This window comes from Scylla paramamosain, chromosome 8, assembly GCF_035594125.1.
Source record: "Scylla paramamosain isolate STU-SP2022 chromosome 8, ASM3559412v1, whole genome shotgun sequence".
Classification (NCBI taxonomy): domain Eukaryota; kingdom Metazoa; phylum Arthropoda; class Malacostraca; order Decapoda; family Portunidae; genus Scylla; species Scylla paramamosain.
In genome coordinates, this window is record NC_087158.1 from 3203577 (window position 1) to 3221137 (window position 17561).

Sequence of the window (17561 nt, forward strand, 5' to 3'; positions counted from 1 at the left end):
GCGCTGTTCATTTGTCTCGTGTCTTCAGTCACTCTTATCCTTACAGTACACTTCCTCGTGTCCGTCAACTTTGAAACACGAGTGCTGGAGAATATTCCGTTTTTTTTTTTTTTTTTTTTAATACCGTCAAAAATATACCTAAAGAATGGAAGAAAATATGAGGGAAAAGAACGATATACGGAAAAGAAAAATAAAGAAAGTTGAAACAAACAAACATGAGAAAATAAGGTTTGAATTTATTTACTTTTTGTAATTGTTCAGGTGTAGCGTCTGTAACTTTTGTTATAGTTAGTGTTTTGATTTCCATCCACCAATAGGATCCCTGCACGGCAGGACAGGGTGTGTGTGTTCATGTGTTGGTGTCACAGGAGTTGAGGTGGTTCCCACTGCAAGGGCAGTCACTTCATCCCTCTCCTCAAGAGAAGTGTTTTATTATTTTTAATGTGTTTTTAGCCTTTTTTAGTTTGTCTGGTCAGGTCGCGATTGTGTTGTGCCAAAACGTAACTACGTAAAAGAACGCTGCGCCTGAACTTGAGTTTTTATTAATGGGCTGAATGTTTATCAGTTTTAGGGAATTATTGGTTGAATATTTGAAGATTCGGCACTTTTGTAGGACTTATTTATTTGAATGGCAAAGTCCTACTAGAGGAAAGAGACAGACGAGGGACATACAATATTTGAATGGACAAGCAGTATTTGTGTGTAATATGTATTTTTTAATCTTTATATTTTGTCAGTAAACTAAAACTAAAAGCTAGTGATGCCACAGTGCCCCCAGTGTGGCATCGCTCCCTGCACGCCTCGCCTCTGTCAACAACGTACGTGTTACAACTCGCTGCCCTCTCGCCTGCACACCCTGCTTCATGGAGGCTGGCTGAGGAACAGGACAGTGGTGCTGTGGCTGTACGTCAATGTTTCAGATGTCGTAAATATTTCTTTTCTCCCCCAGGCTACTGATATATGTCCTTCTTCTATGGAAACCCCTGGGTCATAGAGCCTGATTGAGAAATAGTGTTTGCAGCTGTATAGAGACACTTCAAATGTTATAAATTATTTCTTATCTTCTCTAATCTACTGACACACATCCCTCTTATCCCCACCAGTCTTGCATTTAGCAGGCTGGCTGAGGAATGGTGTGTGTGGCTGTGGGTAAATGTCTCAGGTGTTGCAAATGTTTCTTTCCTTCCTATTTTTTTTATGTAAGAGGGCACTGAACAGGCGCAACAAAGACTAAGAAAAAAAAAAAGGAAAAAGAAAAAAAAAAAAAGGCCCTCTCAGAGTATCAGTTCGTAAAGAAAGGTCAAAAAGTATCATCCAAAACTACCTCCTTGAAAGAGTACAAGTCGTAGGAAGGATGAATTACAGAAACAGGCAGGGAGTTCCAGAGATTACCAGAAAAGGGACGAATAATTTAGAATACTGGTTAACTGTCGTATTAGACAGGTGGACAGAACAGAAGTGAAAGAAAGAGGAAAGTCTTGTGCAGTGATTTATGTCTTTTATCCCCACCAGGAGGATTATTCTCTTTCTACCATTTATTACTGTTCCCTTCCCTTCACTATGTTCATTCTTGTTCCCTACAAATGTTTCTTTCTCCCTTGACCTGCTGACACACATCCCTCTTGTCCCCAACCAGGTGGGCTTTTCTCTCCTTCATTTCCTTTCCCTCCCCTTTGTTCTTCCTTCAATTTCTTTCCTTTTCCCCTTTATATTCAATATTCGCTTTTATCTTTTCTTCAAATTTATCTTCTTTTCCTCTTCCACTTCACATTAGATCTCTGTTTACTATTTACTGATCCTTGCAAAGAATTAATCACACGAATTTTATTTATTTTTTCTATTTATTCAAATCTTAGATAAAAAAGGAAATATATTGTTACTAGCAATAAAAGAGGTTGTTATTAGCAGCAGTGACCTAAGTTGTACAAGCACACAGTCCCTTGTCACTAACAATGAATGAAGCTGCACAAACACCCTGACCTTCATATAGTACATGATGAAGGCAGGAGCCACCATTCATTCAGGCCAACAGTTTTCATTAGTCATCGCTCACTACAAATACTATTTTTTTTTATCTATTTTATTTTATTTATTTATTTTTTTGTACATAAATCACAAATTCAGGCAATGCTTGATAAATTTAAATTGACAACAATTCTCATTTTCGTTTTTCTTTGACCGTTTTTTAAATTTTTTTTATTTAATTTTTTTTCTTTCTTCTTATTTTACAAGTCACAAATTTCAGGTAATGCTTAATGCATTTCAAATGACAACAATTCTCGTATTTTTATTTATTCTTTTTTTTTTATTTTCTTGTTTTCAAAATCACAAATTTCACGCAATGTTTAATACATTCTACATGGCAGCAATACAGTCTTTGGGACAAAGGTGGCTGACTTTCAACCATCCACTTAAAAGCCAAACACGATACTATTTTTTTTTCCTCCGTTATTCTCCGTTTTCCTTTTTTTTTTTTTACATATATCACAGAAATTTTTTTTTTTTATCACGACAACAATTTACATTAGACATCGCTCACTAGTCATCGTTTTTTTCTTTTTTATTTTTTTTTTTATTTTTTACACAAATCACAAATTCACCATTCATTCATGTCAACAGTTTTCATTATCTTTTTTTTCATTTTCTCTTTTTTCTTTTCTTTTTTCTTTTTAACTTTTTTTATAATTTTATATTTGATTTAAGTTTTTTATTCTATCTATTTTATTTTTCTCTTTTATTTTCTTCATACTTTTACCTTCTTTACATTTATTTTTAATTAAATTTTTTTTTTTTTATCTTTATATCTTTTATTTCTTTTAACCTGTTTTTTATCTTTTTTATCTTTTTCTTTCCATTTTTCTCTGTTATTCTTTTGCACAAATCACAAATTTCATAATAAATATAAAATTCACCATTCATTCATGCCAACAACTTTCATTTTCCTTTTTCCAATATTTTTTTGATCATTTTGTATATATGTTTTTTTTTTTAATTTGTATCATTTTATTTTTTCGTTTAACTTTCTATCAATCTATCTATTTATATCTCTTCTTATCTATTTCTTATCTTTGTCTATATATTTTTTTTCTTTTATCTTTTATCTGTTTTATCTTTATTGATATTATATTTTCTTTTCTTTTTTTCCTTTTATGTCTTTTATAGTTTTCTATCTTTTATATTTCTTTTTTATATTTTTGTTTCAACTTTTTTTCTTTTTTCTTTCTTTTTTCTTTCCTTTTATTTTTTACAGCAATCATACATTTCATGACAAAAACCATTTATTCATGCCAACAACTTTCATTATCTTCATTATTTTCTCTTTTTCATCTTTTTAATCTTTATCTTTTTTTTTATTTTGTATATCTTTTTATCTTTTAATCTTTTTATCTTTTATCTTTATATATCTTTGATCTTTTATATTTCTTTTTTTTTTATATTCGTCATTATTATTATTATTTTTTTTTTTTGTCTTCTTTAACCCTTTGAGCAGTACTTGATACATCTTTCTTGAATTACTAATCACTGTGAGACATCTTTTCTTGTTCTACAGTGACCTCCAATCTTTAAACTGTGTACAAATTGCAAAATCTGTTCTTCTTCACCCTCTTCTTTCCTGTTCATGCTTATGTAAAGATTTCAAGCATTACTTCTGCTGCTGCTAATTGTTTCGTATTGCCGTGAAAGGATTATGTTTTTTTTTTTTTATCTTATCTTATTTATTTATTTTATCTTTTAATTTTATTCATTTTTTTGTATTCTAATTTTTTTTATCTTTTTTTTGTCATTTCTGACCTTTTTGTTTTATTTTATCTTATTTTTTTCTTTCTTATTTATTTTTCTATTTTATTTTCTCATTTTATTTTTTTTACTTCTTATCTTTTCGCTTTTTTCCCATTTCCTCTTTTTTTTGCCTTTTTAATTTTTATTTTTCACGTTTTGATTATTTATTCATTTTCATTTTTATTTTATCTATCTTTTTTTTCTCTTATCTTTTTTATCTCTTATTTTTATTTATTTATTTATTTTATTTTATTTTTATTCATAAACTGTTAATGGACTCAGAAACACAAGTGCTCCTGTCTGGGGAGACAGGTCACCACGCAGAGTGTCCGTGGCGCCCCTCACCAGCCCATCCCACCACCTTGTGTACTGGTGCACAAATTGTCTTTGGTGGTGACAGGTTCTACATCTAGGTATCACAAGTGTCTCTTGCTCGTCCTTGTCTCCCTCGTCCTTCTCTTCCTCTTCTTCTGTTACACTATCAAGGACTTTCTCCTCTTCCTTCTCTTTTTCTTCCTCGTCTTCCTCCCCTTTCTTTTCCTCTTCTTACGTTACACTATCGTTCAACTCCTCTCTCTCTCTGTTACACTTTCATTGGCTTCCTCCTCTTCCTTCCTTTCTTTTTCTCTTCCTCATCTCCTTTATTTTTCTTTTCCTCTTTTTATGTTACACAATAGTTGAATTAATCCTTCCTTCTCTTTCTCTTTCTCTTCCTCATCTCCCTCCTCTTTCCTTTCCTCTTCTTTTGTTACACAATAGCGAATGAATTCTTCCTTCTCTTTGTCTTCCTCTTTCTCATCTCCCTCCTCTCTCTCTTCCTTTTCTCGTCATTTACATCACTGGCTTCCTCATCTTCCTCGTTCTTCACTCCCTCATCCTCCTTTTCCTCTTGTTTCTCTTCCTCTTCCTTTGTCACTGTATCTTTGGCTTCCTCCTGTTTCTGGTCTTGGTTTTCCTCTTCTTCTGTGCTAATTTCATCACTTCTTTCCTTGTTACACAGCTTTGATGGTCAAGGCAGGAGTCGCTATCAATTCATGCCTAACACTTTCATTATCTTCTTATCTTTTTATTTTATTTTTATCATCTTATTTTTTCTATCATTTCGTCTTTTACCTTTTTCATCTTTTAAAATATTCTTTAAATTTTTTGTTTAATTTTTTTCTTCATTTTTTCTATTTCTTTTCTTGTTTTTTCTCTTTAATATATATATATATATATATATATATATATATATATATATATATATATATATATATATATATATATATATATATATATATATATATATATTATCTAGTCTCTTCTTTTCTTCTCATCTTTTCTTTTTCTTGTTTTTTTTTTCTTTCTTGTCTTTTATTTTTGACACGATAATTTTCATAACAAAGGGAAAAGTCAACATTCATTGATAACAACAACTTTCATTCGTCATCACTCATTTCTTTTTTCCTTTCTTTTGTTGTTTTTCTGTTTTCTTTTCTATTCTTTATATTTTTTTTTATTTTTCTCTCCCTTTTTTTCTATAAACAAAATTCAAAATTTTCAAGCAATGCATTACATATTTCAATTAATTTATGGGAACAACATTGATCATCTTATTATTATCTTATTACTTCATCTTTTTATTATTCTATCTTTTTTTTTGTATTTGTTGAATCTTTTATCTTTTTTTTGCTTTAAACTTTTCTCTCTTATCTTGTGTTTATTTCATAATTTTTAATGTCTATTTTTTTTTAAGTTTTAAATCTTTTTTTTATTTTTTTTTGTCTTTTCATCTTTTCAATTTTTTTTAATCTTTAATGTTTTTCATCATTTATATATTTTTGTCTTTTTATTTTTGTTCCCTTTATTTTTTATTTTTATATATTTATTTATTTTTTTATTTTTCACATTTATTTTTTTTCATTTTTTTTATTTTTATCTTTTTTGTCTTTTTTTATTTTCATTAGTCATCCTTTATTATCATTATTTTATATTTAGATTTTTTTTTCATTCTTTTTTTTTTACTCACTCTGAGAAAGACACAAAATTTCCAGCAATGCATTATACATTTCAAATAATTCATGCCAACAACATTCATTCTTTTAGTGACTTATTACTTTTCATCTTTAACTTTTAATTATTTTGTCTATTTCTTTTTTGTATTTTTATGTGTTTATCTTTTTTTCGAGTTTGAAAATTTTCTTGATTTTTTATATTTTTTCTTAATTTCTAATCTATTTTTTTTACTTTTTCATTTTTTTTATATTTTTAATTCTAGTAAACTTTTTAATCCATTTATATTTTTATCAATTTTATTATTTTTTTTATATTTTTTTCCCTTTCATTCACACCAACAACTCTCATTACTCATCGATTTCTTTTGTTTTCTTTTTTTACACAACCCACCAATTTAAGACAAGCCATTATACGTTCCAAATGAAAACAATTTTTGTCCTTTTTTTCTTTTCTTTTTAACTTTTTCTTTTATTTATTTTCCTTTTTTCCTTTATTTTATTTTGTTCTCCACTACAAACACGGATCTCCCTTTCTTTCTCTTTGTTATTTTCTTTTCTCTTTTCTTTTCACAAATCACAAATGTTATAATGAAGGAGTCACCATTCATTCATGCCAACAAATTCCATTATCATTTTTATTTTCCTATTGTAATCCTTCCATTTTTTATCTTTTATATTTCTTATCTTTCTTTCTTTCATCTTTTTATTTGTTTTTATCTTTTCATCTTTTTTTTCATCTTTTAATCTTATTTATTTTTTTGTTTACTTTCTTTTCAGGCCATCCCACCACCTTGTGTACTCGTCCACAAATTGTCTTTGGTGGTGACAGGTTCTACATCCAGGTACCACAAGCGCCTCTTCCTCGTCCTTGTTTCCGTCGTCCTTCTCTTCCTCTTTTTGTCTCACTTTATCATTGGTTTCCTCCACTTCCTTCTCTTTCTTTTCCTCTTCCTCGTCTTCCTCCTCTTTCTCTTCCTTGATTACACCTTTCCCGTCTCTTTCTCTTCCTCTTTGTCATCTACCTCCTCTTTCTGTTCCTCTTCTTATGTTACACTATAATTGAATGAATTCTTCATTCCTCTTCCTTGTTTTCTTTCATTTTCTCTTCCTCTTAATATTTCACAGTAATGTTGAATCCCCCTCCTTCATTTTCTTTCTATTCCTCTTCGTCATCTTCCTCCTCTCTCTCATCCTTTACTCGATAATACATCATTGGCTTCCTCATCTTCCTCGTTCTTCAATCCATCCTCCTCCATTTTCTCTTCTCCTCTTCCTCTTCTTTTGTCATTGTATTTTTCACTTCCTTCTCTTTCTAATCTTTCTTTTCCTCTTCTTCTGTGCCAATTTCACCATCCTTTTTATATATTTTTTTTTATAATTTTCCTCTCTCTCTCTCTCTCTCACACACACACACACACACACACACACACACACATCTACTCATCTACTCTCACACTCACTCTCACACTCACACTGCATCAGAATTCGTCATCTACCAAGTTTCCTCTTTGCTCTTCTTCGTATTCGACTTTCTATATCGTCATTTTTATCTCCTTCACCTTCTTCTTCTATATCATCTCCATTATCTTCCTCTTCTATATCATCTCCTCCTTCTTCCTTTTCATCTATGTCATCTGAATCTTTCTCTTCTCTATCTCCTTCATGTTTCTCTTCTCTATCATCTATATGTCTGTCTTCTCTATCATTTCCTTCACGTTCCTCTTCTCTCTCATCTCCTTCATCCTCCTCTTCTATATCGCCTTTATCTCTCTCTTCCTCTTCAGACTGTATATCGTCTTCCTCACCGTCTTCTTTCTTCTTTTTCTTCTCTTCTATCAAAATTTCATCGTTTCCATTGTCTTCTTTATTCTCTTCTTCTGACTCTATATATTCTCCCTCATTTCCTCTCTCATCCTCTTCTTCCTCTTCTGATTCCAACTCTACATTATCAAACTCCTCGCACTTTTCAACCTTCATTTTGTCTTTCATCATGTCATCATCTTCATCGTCTTTCTCCCCTTCATCCTCTTCTGACGCTTTATCATCGACCTCGTCTTCTTCTTCATCATCTGAATGTGCATCATCATCTTCACCAACCTCTTCCTTCTTCTTTCCCTCTTCCTTCACGCTGTCACTGTCTTCACCCTGTTCCTTCTTCTCTTCCTCTTCTGCCTGCACAGCCTCGGCCTCCTCCCCCTCTCCGTCGGCCTGGCCTTCCTCCTCCTCCTCCTTCTATTCTTCTTTCTCGTCTTCCTCCTCCTCCTCCTCCTCCTCCTCCTCCTTCTCCTCTTCTTTCTCGTCCTCCTCCTCCTCCTCTTCCTCCTCCTCCTCCTCTTCCTCTTCGGCCTCCTCAAAGTAGTGATCCAGCTGGTGAGGGGTGAGGATGCCGGCAAGGATAGCGAGGCAGTGAGCCACGCGGGCGAGGGAGGGGCGGCGGCTCGCGTCCCGCGCAGTGCACGAGCGTGACAGACTCCTGAGGGGACCTATCAAGAAGTCGTGAGGGCACCTGTCCATCAGGCAGCCCATCAGGAAGCCGAGGCTGTACACGTCACCTGAGGGGAACACACGCCCTCCTCCAAACACCTCAGGCGCCATCCAGGGGGCTTGCCGGGAGTGTGAGGCCTCAGTGAAGCTGTCCTCGTCACTCTGGCCTTCCTCCTTCTCCACCACCACGCTGCCGCTGGAGGAAGCCCACCCAAAGTCGATGATGTGGAAGCGGGGCGCGTTCACTGAGCCACTGAAGGTGATGTTGTTCCACTTCAAGTCGTTGTGCACGATGCCTTTGGCGTGCACTTCCTCCAGACACTGGCACACGGCCTGCAGTGACTCCAGGAACCCCTTCACGGAACACACCTCCAGGTACGTGTCGTACGTCTGCCCCACGAACTCCTGCACCAGGGCGGGGGGCGCCTGGCACACGCCTGCAACACACACACCCACACACCTCAGACACCACCACACGCCACCCGTCAACTATACTCCATACAATATTGCTGTTTTTCTGTGTATACATGCATGACAACACAAGTTACCTAGAAGCCGAGGCGCCCCGCCTGCTCCACCGAGCTGCAGCAGAAAAGTAGCCTCCTTCAGCACCGGCAGCAGCTGGTCGGCTTGCAGCAGCTCCTTCACCACCGCCGGGGCGCCATTCTCTTGCCCCACCAGCCTCACGGAGCCAAAGCCGCCCACACCCAGGAGGAGTCCGCCGCCCAGGCCGTGCAGCTCCGCCTTGGTGAGGACGGGCACCTGGCGGCGGATCACCTCACAGTAACCTTGCACGGCCTTGGCTTCTTCCCCACACTCCTGCACTGTCTCGCCCTCGTCTTGCCGCACGCAAGACTTGGACGAGTACATTGTGTCCTTCTGCTTCGCTAGATCGACTATTTGTTGGCTGGTTTGCCGCTGCTTACAATTCCTGTCCACGCCTTGTTTGTGCCTCGCTAGAGTCTCTCTTTGGTCGCTTTTTTGTCGCTGCATACAATTCTTTGACACGATTTCTTTGTACTTCGCTAGAGTGTCTCTTTGCTCGCTTGTTTCTTGCCGAATAGGGGAAAGTCCTCCTATAACAGATACACTGCCACGTGTTTGAAGAAGAAGAAGAAGAAGAAGAAGAAGAAGAAGAAGAAGAAGAAGAAGAAGAAGAAGAAGAAGAGAAGAAGAAGAAGAAGAAGAAGAAGAAGAAGATATAAATCACAGCAAGCGCTACTATCAGCAACAGCAAGAGCAGCACTGATGGAAAGACCACAAATAGTAACACACAGAATAACACCAAGAGTAGTGTCATTAATTAAGGAGAATGGCGAGTTATTGCTGACAGACAAACAAACAGACTCAAGAAGCACACAAAACAACTCTGAACTTTTATTTTATTTACTTTTCGCGGCAATCAGTGTATAATCGTTTGCTTTTCAGGAAACTCGTCAGGAAAATCGTCGCAACGTCGTTATTGTAGAGTCACAGTTACAAGTGGCGCTGTGTAACTCGTGTGGCTGCAAACACTGGTTAGCAGGATAACGTGCACGATGAGTCACGCAGACCACGTGTTGGTAAGGAAGAGGGAAAGAAAAGAAGTGATAAACTGCAAGGTCATATCAGGAGAGACTTGAGCTGAACACCACAGATAATTAGTGACGAACATGAAGTGTCTTGTTCAGAGGAAGCAGGTCCTGGAACAGTCTGCCTCAAAACATCACGTCCATCGCTAACTTCACTTGTTTTAAAAATCGTATATATATATATATATATATATATATATATATATATATATATATATATATATATATATATATATATATATATATATATATATATATATATATATATGAGTGTATGAATTACTCCCAGTGAGGTCTAAAGCACTGTTCAGGGGGTGCTGTGAACTTATCATTAAACCCAGCTGTGACCTCACTGAACGTTTCCCTTTGTGTCTCACAACAGAAGGGGGGTAGTCACAGCCTGCCCTCTAAAGACAACTCTCTTCCTCCACACAAAACTACAAGCACCTAATAACACACACACCCTTCACTCAAAAATTTTAAAATCATGGCGACTCCTACACCAACCTCGGAGTCCCCATCTGGGGAGGGGATCATAAATGTCCCCAGGTCGGACTGCCTTTCCGTCGACGACCCTAAGTGTCTTGACACCCCCCTCAACTTTTTCTTCATTAACTTCTGCAACATTCGCGATCTAAGATCTAATTTTCAATCTGTAGAACACCACCTCTCCTCTTCTAAACCTCATCTTCTTTTCCTCACTGAAACTCAGGTGTCTGAGGCAACTGACAGTAGCCCCTTTTCTGTTCCCTTCTACTTTCTCTATCCTCATTTTCGATCCAAAGCTGGATGCTGCGTTTATGTGCGCAATGACTTAACCTGCTCTCGTGCCCACGCTCTTGAATCTTCCGAGTTTTCCACCATCTGGCTACGACTACAGAGTCATTCTCATACTAAATTTATCTGTGCTGTATACCTCTCTCCTAACTCCTCTGACTATAAGAAATTCTTTGACTACTTAACTTCCAAAGTGGAGCACATTCTGACCCTCTTCCCTTTTGCAGAGATCTCCATTCTTGGAGACTTCAATGTTCACCACCAGCTTTGGCTTTCCTCTCCCTTCACTGACCATCCTGGTGAACTAGCCTACAACTTTGCTATCCTCCATGACCTAGAGCAATTGGTGCAACACCCTACTCGTATTCCTGACCGTCTTGGAGATACGCCCAACATTCTTGACCTTTTCCTGACCTCTAATCCTTCTGCTTATGCTGTCACCCTTTCTTCTCCGTTGGGCTCCTCCGATCATAATCTCGTATCTTTATCTTGTCCTATCACTCCAATCCCTCCTCAGGATCCCCCTAAGCGAAGGTGCCTCTGGAGTTTTGCCTCTGCTAGTTGGGGAAACCTGAGGAGGTATTTTGCTGATTTTCCTTGGAATGACTACTGCTTCCGTGTCAGAGACCCGTCTTTGTGTGCTGAGCGCATAACAGAGGTGATAGTGTCTGGCATGGAGGCATACATTCCTCACTCTTTTTCTCGTCCTAAACCTTCTAAACCTTGGTTTAACACAGCTTGTTCTCGTGCTATACATGATAGAGAGGTGGCCCACAAAAGGTACTTAAGCCTTCCATCACCAGAATCTCATGCACTTTATATTTCTGCCTGGAACCATGCCAAGTCTGTTCTCCAACTAGCCAAAAACTCCTTCATTAACAGAAAATGTCAAAACCTTTCAAGATCTAACTCCCCTCGTGATTTCTGGCATCTAGCCAAAAATATCTCCAATAACTTTGCTTCTTCTTCTTTCCCTCCTCTACTTCAACCAGATGGCACCACTGCTATCACATCTACTCGTATTTCTAAAGCTGAACTCTTTGCTCAAACCTTTGTTAAAAACTCTACCTTGGACGATTCTGGGCTTGTTCCTCCCTCTCCTCCACCCTCTGACTACTTCATGCCACCTATTAAAATTCTTCGTAATGATGTTTTCCATGCCCTCACTGGTCTAAACCCTCGGAAGGCTTATGGACCTGATGGGGTCCCTCCTATTGTTCTCCGAAACTGTGCCTCCGTGCTTGCACCTTGCCTAGTCAAACTCTTTCAGCTCTGTCTGTCAACATCTACCTTTCCTTCTTGCTGGAAGTTTGCCTACATTCAACCTGTTCCTAAAAAGGGTGACCGCTCTAATCCCTCAAACTACCGTCCTATTGCTTTAATTTCCTGCCTATCTAATGTTTTTGACTCTATCCTCAACAGGAAGATTCTTAAACATCTATCACTTCACAACCTTTTATCTGATCGCCAGTATGGGTTCCGTCAAGGCCGCTCTACTGGTGATCTTCTGGCTTTCCAAACTGAGTCTTGGTCATCCTCTTTTAGAGACTTTGGTGAAACTTTTGTTGTTGCCTTGGACATATCAAAAGCCCTTTGATAATCAAGAGTCTGGCACAAAGCTTTGATTTCAAAACTACCCTCCTACGGTTTCTATCCTTCTCTCTGTAACTTCATCTCAAGTTTCCTTTCTGACCGTTCTATTGCTGCTGTGGTAGACGGTCACTGTTCTTCTCCTAAATCTATTAACAGTGGTGTTCCTCAGGGTTCTGTCCTGTCACCCACTCTCTTCTTATTATTCGTTAATGATCTTCTAAACCAAACTTCTTGTCCTATCCACTCCTATGCTGATGATACCGCCCTGCACTTTTCCACGTCTTTTCATAGACGTCCAACCCTTCAGGAGGTAAACATATCACGCAGGGAAGCCACAGAACGCCTGACTTCTGATCTTTCTAAAATTTCTGATTGGGGCAGAGCAAACTTGGTATTGTTCAATGCCTCAAAAACTCAATTCCTCCATCTATCAACTCGACACAATCTTAGAGACAACTATCCCCTCTTCTTCAATGACACTCAACTGTTCCCCTCTTCTACACTGAACATCCTCGGTCTGTCCTTTACTTATAATCTGAACTGGAAACTTCACATCTCATCTCTAGCTAAAACAGCTTCTATGAAGTTAGGTGTTCTGAGACGTCTCCGCCAGTTTTTCTCACCCCCCCAGCTGCTAACTCTGTACAAGGGCCTTATCCGTCCATGTATGGAGTATGCTTCACATGTCTGGGGGGGTTCCACTCATACTGCTCTTCTAGACAGGGTGGAATCAAAAGCTTTTCGTCTCATCAACTCCTCTCCTCTAACTGACTGTCTTCAGCCCCTCTCTCACCGCCGCAATGTTGCATATCTAGCTGTCTTCTACCGCTATTTTCATGCCAACTGCTCTTCTGATCTTGCTAAATGCATGCCTCCCCTCCTTCCGCGGCCTCGCTGCACAAGACTTTCTTCTTTCTCTCACCCCTATTCTGTCCACCTCTCTAACGCAAGAGTTAACCAGTATTCTCAATCATTCATCCCTTTCTCTGGTAAACTCTGGAACTCCCTGCCCTCTTCTGTATTTCCACCTTCCTATGACTTGAATTCCTTCAAGAGGGAGGTTTCAAGACACTTATCCACCAATTTTTGACCACTGCTTTGACCCTTTTATGGGACTGGCATTTCAGTGAGCATTTTTTTTATTAGATTTTTGTTGCCCTTGGCTAGTATCCTTCCTACATAAAAAAAAAAAAAAAAAAAAAAAAAAAAATATATATATATATATATATATATATATATATATATATATATATATATATATATATATATATATATATATATATATATATATATATATATATATATATATATACTTGTGTTCGTGTATGAATGTATTTATGTGCGTTTTTACATGTATGTGCTCATGTGCGTGTGTATGTCTGTACTTACGTGCGTACGTGTTGTTATCTGAACTTGAGTGTGTGTGTGTTTGTGCGTATACAAGTAATGCACGCATGTCATGTATACTTGTAATACATGTATATAATGTAAGTATGCGTGCATGTGTGTGTATGTATGCATTGCTTATTATTAATGGACGATACAGTTATACTTGCCACTTCAAGGGACGTGTGTGAAAGGAAGCTTAATATTCTGTTTGATTTCTGTAATGAGTATGGCATCATTTCAAATGAAAAGAAATTGAAGTTCTTTGTTATAAATGGGGACAGTAATGATTAATTATCTTTTTATAATAATAATGTGAATATACAATATTGTCCTAAATATCTGTGCAAGGTTTATGGATGACGGCAAAGCAAGCTCGGTGATCTCACTTCATTATCCCGCTGTGTCCGAATTAGTTAATAAATTCACAATTTTTTTTATGCTAATATTGACTTCTTTTTTTTTTATGTAGGAGAGACACCGACCAAGGAAACAAAACTCCCATAAAAAAAAAAAGGCCCACTGAGATGCCGGTCCTCGGATGGGTTCCCAAGCGGTAGTCAAAAACTGAAGGACAAGTGTCCTGAAACCTCCCTCTTCAAGGAGTTCAAGTCATGGGATGGTGGAAATATAGATACAGGCAGGGAGTTCCAGAGTTTACCTGAGAATGGGATGAATGAATGAAAATACTGATTAACTCTTGCATTAGAGAGGTGGACACAATAGAGGTGAGAGAAAGAAGAACGTCTTGTGCAGCGAGGTCGCGGATGGAGGGGAGGCCAGGCAGAAGACCACTTAGTATGAAAATAACGGTAGAAGATAGCTAGAGAAACAATATTGCGGCGATGAGAAAGAAGCTAAAGACGGTCAGTTACAGGAGAGGAGTTTATGAGACGAAAAGCTTTTGAATCCACCCTGTCTAAAAGAGTGGTATGAGTGGAATCCCCTCAGACATGTAAAGTATATTCCATACATGGACGGATAAGGCCCTTGTACAGAGTTATCAGCTGGGGGGATGAGAAAAACTGGCGGAGACGTCTCAGAACACCTAACTTCATAGTAGCTGTTTTAGCTAGAGATGAGATGTGAAGTTTCCAGTTTGAATTATTAGAAAAGGAAAGGCTAAGCATGTTCAGTGTAGAAGAGGGAGACAGTTGAGTGTCATTGAAGAAGAAGGGATAGTTGTTTGGAAGGTTGTGTCGAGTTGATAGATGGAGGAATTGAGTTTTTGAGACATTGAACAATATCAAATTTGCTCTGCCCAATCAAAAATTTTAGAAAGATCAGAAGTCAGCCGTTCTGTGACTTCCTTGCGTGAAATCCTTACTTCCTGAAGTGTTGGACGTCTATAAAAAGACGTGGAAATGTGTAGGGTGGTATCATCAGCGTAGGAGTGGATAGAACTAGAAGATGAGTTTAGCTCACTGATGAACAAAAAGAAGAGAGTGGGTGACAGGACAGAACCCTGAGGAAACCAATGTTAATAGATTTAGGAGAAGAACAGTGACCGTCTACCACAGCAGCAATAGAACGGTCAGAAAGGAAACTTGAGATGAAGTTTGAGAGAGAGGGATAGGAGCTGTGGGAGGGTAGTTTGGAAATCAAAGCTTTGTGCCAGACTCTATCAAAAGCTTTTGATATGTCCAAGGCAAAAGCAAAAGTTTCACCAAAATCTCTAGAAGAGGATGACCAAGACTCCGTAAGGAAAGCCAAACAATCACCAGTAGAGCGGCCTTGACGGAACCCATACTGGCGATCAAATAGAAGTTTGTGAAGAGATAGATATTTAAGAATCTTCGTGTTGAGGATAGATTAAAAAAAACTTTGGGTAGGCAGGAAATTAAAGCAATAGGACGGGGATTTGAGTTTTGAGGGATTAGAACGTTTATCCTTTTAAGGAGCAGGCTGAATGTAGGCAAACTTCCAGCAAGAAGGAAAGGTAGATGTTGACAGACAGAGTTGAATTAGTTTGACTAGGCAAGGTGGAAACACGGATGCACAGTTTCAGAGAGCAATAGGAGGGACCCCATCACGTCCATAAGCCTTCCGAGGGTTTACGCCAGCGAGGGCATGGAAAACATCATTGCGAAGAATTTTAATAGGTAGCATGAAGTAGTCAGAGGGTGGAAGAGAGGGAGGAATAAGCCCTGAATAGAAGGTTTGAGGAAAGAGTTGAACTTTAGAAAGAGATGTGACAGCAGTGGTGCCATCTGGTTGAAAAAAAAGGAGGAGAAGAAGAAGCAAGTTATTCCAGAAATCACGAGGTGAGTTAGATCTTGAAAGATTTTGACACTTTCTATTAATGAAGGAGTTTTTGGCTAGTTGGAGAACAGACTCGGCATGGTTCCGAGCAGAAATAAAAAGTGTATGAAATTCTGGTGATGAAAGGGTTAAGTACCTTTTGTGGGCCACCTCTCTATTATGTATACAACGAGAACAAACTGTGTTGAACCAAGATCTGGAAGCTTTAGGTCGAGAAAAAGTGAGGAATGTACGCCTCCATGCCAGACACTATCACCTGTTATGTGGTCGACACACAAAGACGGGTCTCTGACATGGAAGCAGTAGTCATTCCAAGGAAAATCAGCAAAATACATCACGGCCTCACTGCCGCCCCCAAAAACTACCGTCAGATTAGCAGAGCGTGGTTTCGATCCACGGACCTCTGGGTTATGGGCCCAGCACGCTTCCACTGCGCCACTCTGCTGCTACTTCTAGGGGCTTTGAGCAACTGACTCCTCCACACTACCTTGGGCGTGTAATAACAATAAAGAGAAGCTTTTCCTTGTTAGCAGAGCGTGGTTTCGATCCACGGACCTCTGGGTTATGGGCCCAGCACGCTTCCACTGCGCCACTCTGCTGCGCTGTTCATTTGTCTCGTGTCTTCAGTCACTCTTATCCTTACAGTACACTTCCTCGTGTCCGTCAACTTTGAAACACGAGTGCTGGAGAATATTCCGTTTTTTTTTTTTTTTTTTTAATACCGTCAAAAATATACCTAAAGAATGGAAGAAAATATGAGGGAAAAGAACGATATACGGAAAAGAAAAATAAAGAAAGTTGAAACAAACAAACATGAGAAAATAAGGATTGAATTTATTTACTTTTTGTAATTGTTCAGGTGTAGCGTCTGTAACTTTTGTTATAGTTAGTGTTTTGATTTCCATCCACCAATAGGATCCCTGCACGGCAGGACAGGGTGTGTGTGTTCATGTGTTGGTGTCACAGGAGTTGAGGTGGTTCCCACTGCAAGGGCAGTCACTTCATCCCTCTCCTCAAGAGAAGTGTTTTATTATTTTTAATGTGTTTTTAGCCTTTTTTAGTTTGTCTGGTCAGGTCGCGATTGTGTTGTGCCAAAACGTAACTACGTAAAAGAACGCTGCGCCTGAACTTGAGTTTGTATTAATGGGCTGAATGTTTATCAGTTTTAGGAAATTATTGGTTGAATATTTGAAGATTCGGCACTTTTGTAGGACTTATTTATTTGAATGGCAAAGTCCTACTAGAGGAAAGAGACAGACGAGGGACATACAGTATTGGAATGGATAAGCAGTATTTATGTGTAATATGTATTTTTTAATCTTTATATTTTGTCAGTAAACTAAAACTAAAAGCTAGTGATGCCACAGTGCCCCCAGTGTGGCATCGCTCCCTGCACGCCTCGCCTCTGTCAACAACGTACGTGTTACAACTCGCTGCCCTCTCGCCTGCACACCCTGCTTCATGGAGGCTGGCTGAGGAACAGGACAGTGGTGCTGTGGCTGTACGTCAATGTTTCAGATGTCGTAAATATTTCTTTTCTCCCCCAGGCTACTGATATATGTCCTTCTTCTATGGAAACCCCTGGGTCATAGAGCCTGATTGAGAAATAGTGTTTGCAGCTGTATAGAGACACTTCAAATGTTATAAATTATTTTTTTTCTTCTTTAATCTACTGACACACATCCCTCTTATCCCCACCAGTCTTGCATTTAGC

At 38.2% G+C, this 17561-nt stretch overlaps 1 protein-coding gene and 2 non-coding genes across 3 annotated transcripts; all 3 read right to left on the reverse strand.

Moving 5' to 3' along the window:
• Positions 1–7161: 7161 nt before the first annotated feature.
• On the reverse strand, positions 7162–9314 carry LOC135102574 (serine/threonine-protein kinase pkn2-like). The gene is made up of 2 exons (XM_064007852.1): positions 8807–9314; positions 7162–8695 (listed from the first exon to the last, which is right to left on the reverse strand). The coding sequence occupies exons 1-2, from the start codon at positions 9249–9251 to the stop codon at positions 8007–8009; spliced, it is 1134 nt and encodes a 377-aa protein (XP_063863922.1). The 5' UTR covers positions 9252–9314; the 3' UTR covers positions 7162–8006.
• Positions 9315–16220: 6906 nt separating this feature from the next.
• Positions 16221–16292, reverse strand: Trnam-cau (transfer RNA methionine (anticodon CAU)). The gene has a single exon. It is a non-coding gene; the product is annotated as a tRNA-Met (tRNA).
• Positions 16293–16374: 82 nt separating this feature from the next.
• Trnam-cau (transfer RNA methionine (anticodon CAU)) lies at positions 16375–16446 on the reverse strand. Its single transcript has one exon. It is a non-coding gene; the product is annotated as a tRNA-Met (tRNA).
• Between the last annotated feature and the right edge of the window lie 1115 nt (positions 16447–17561).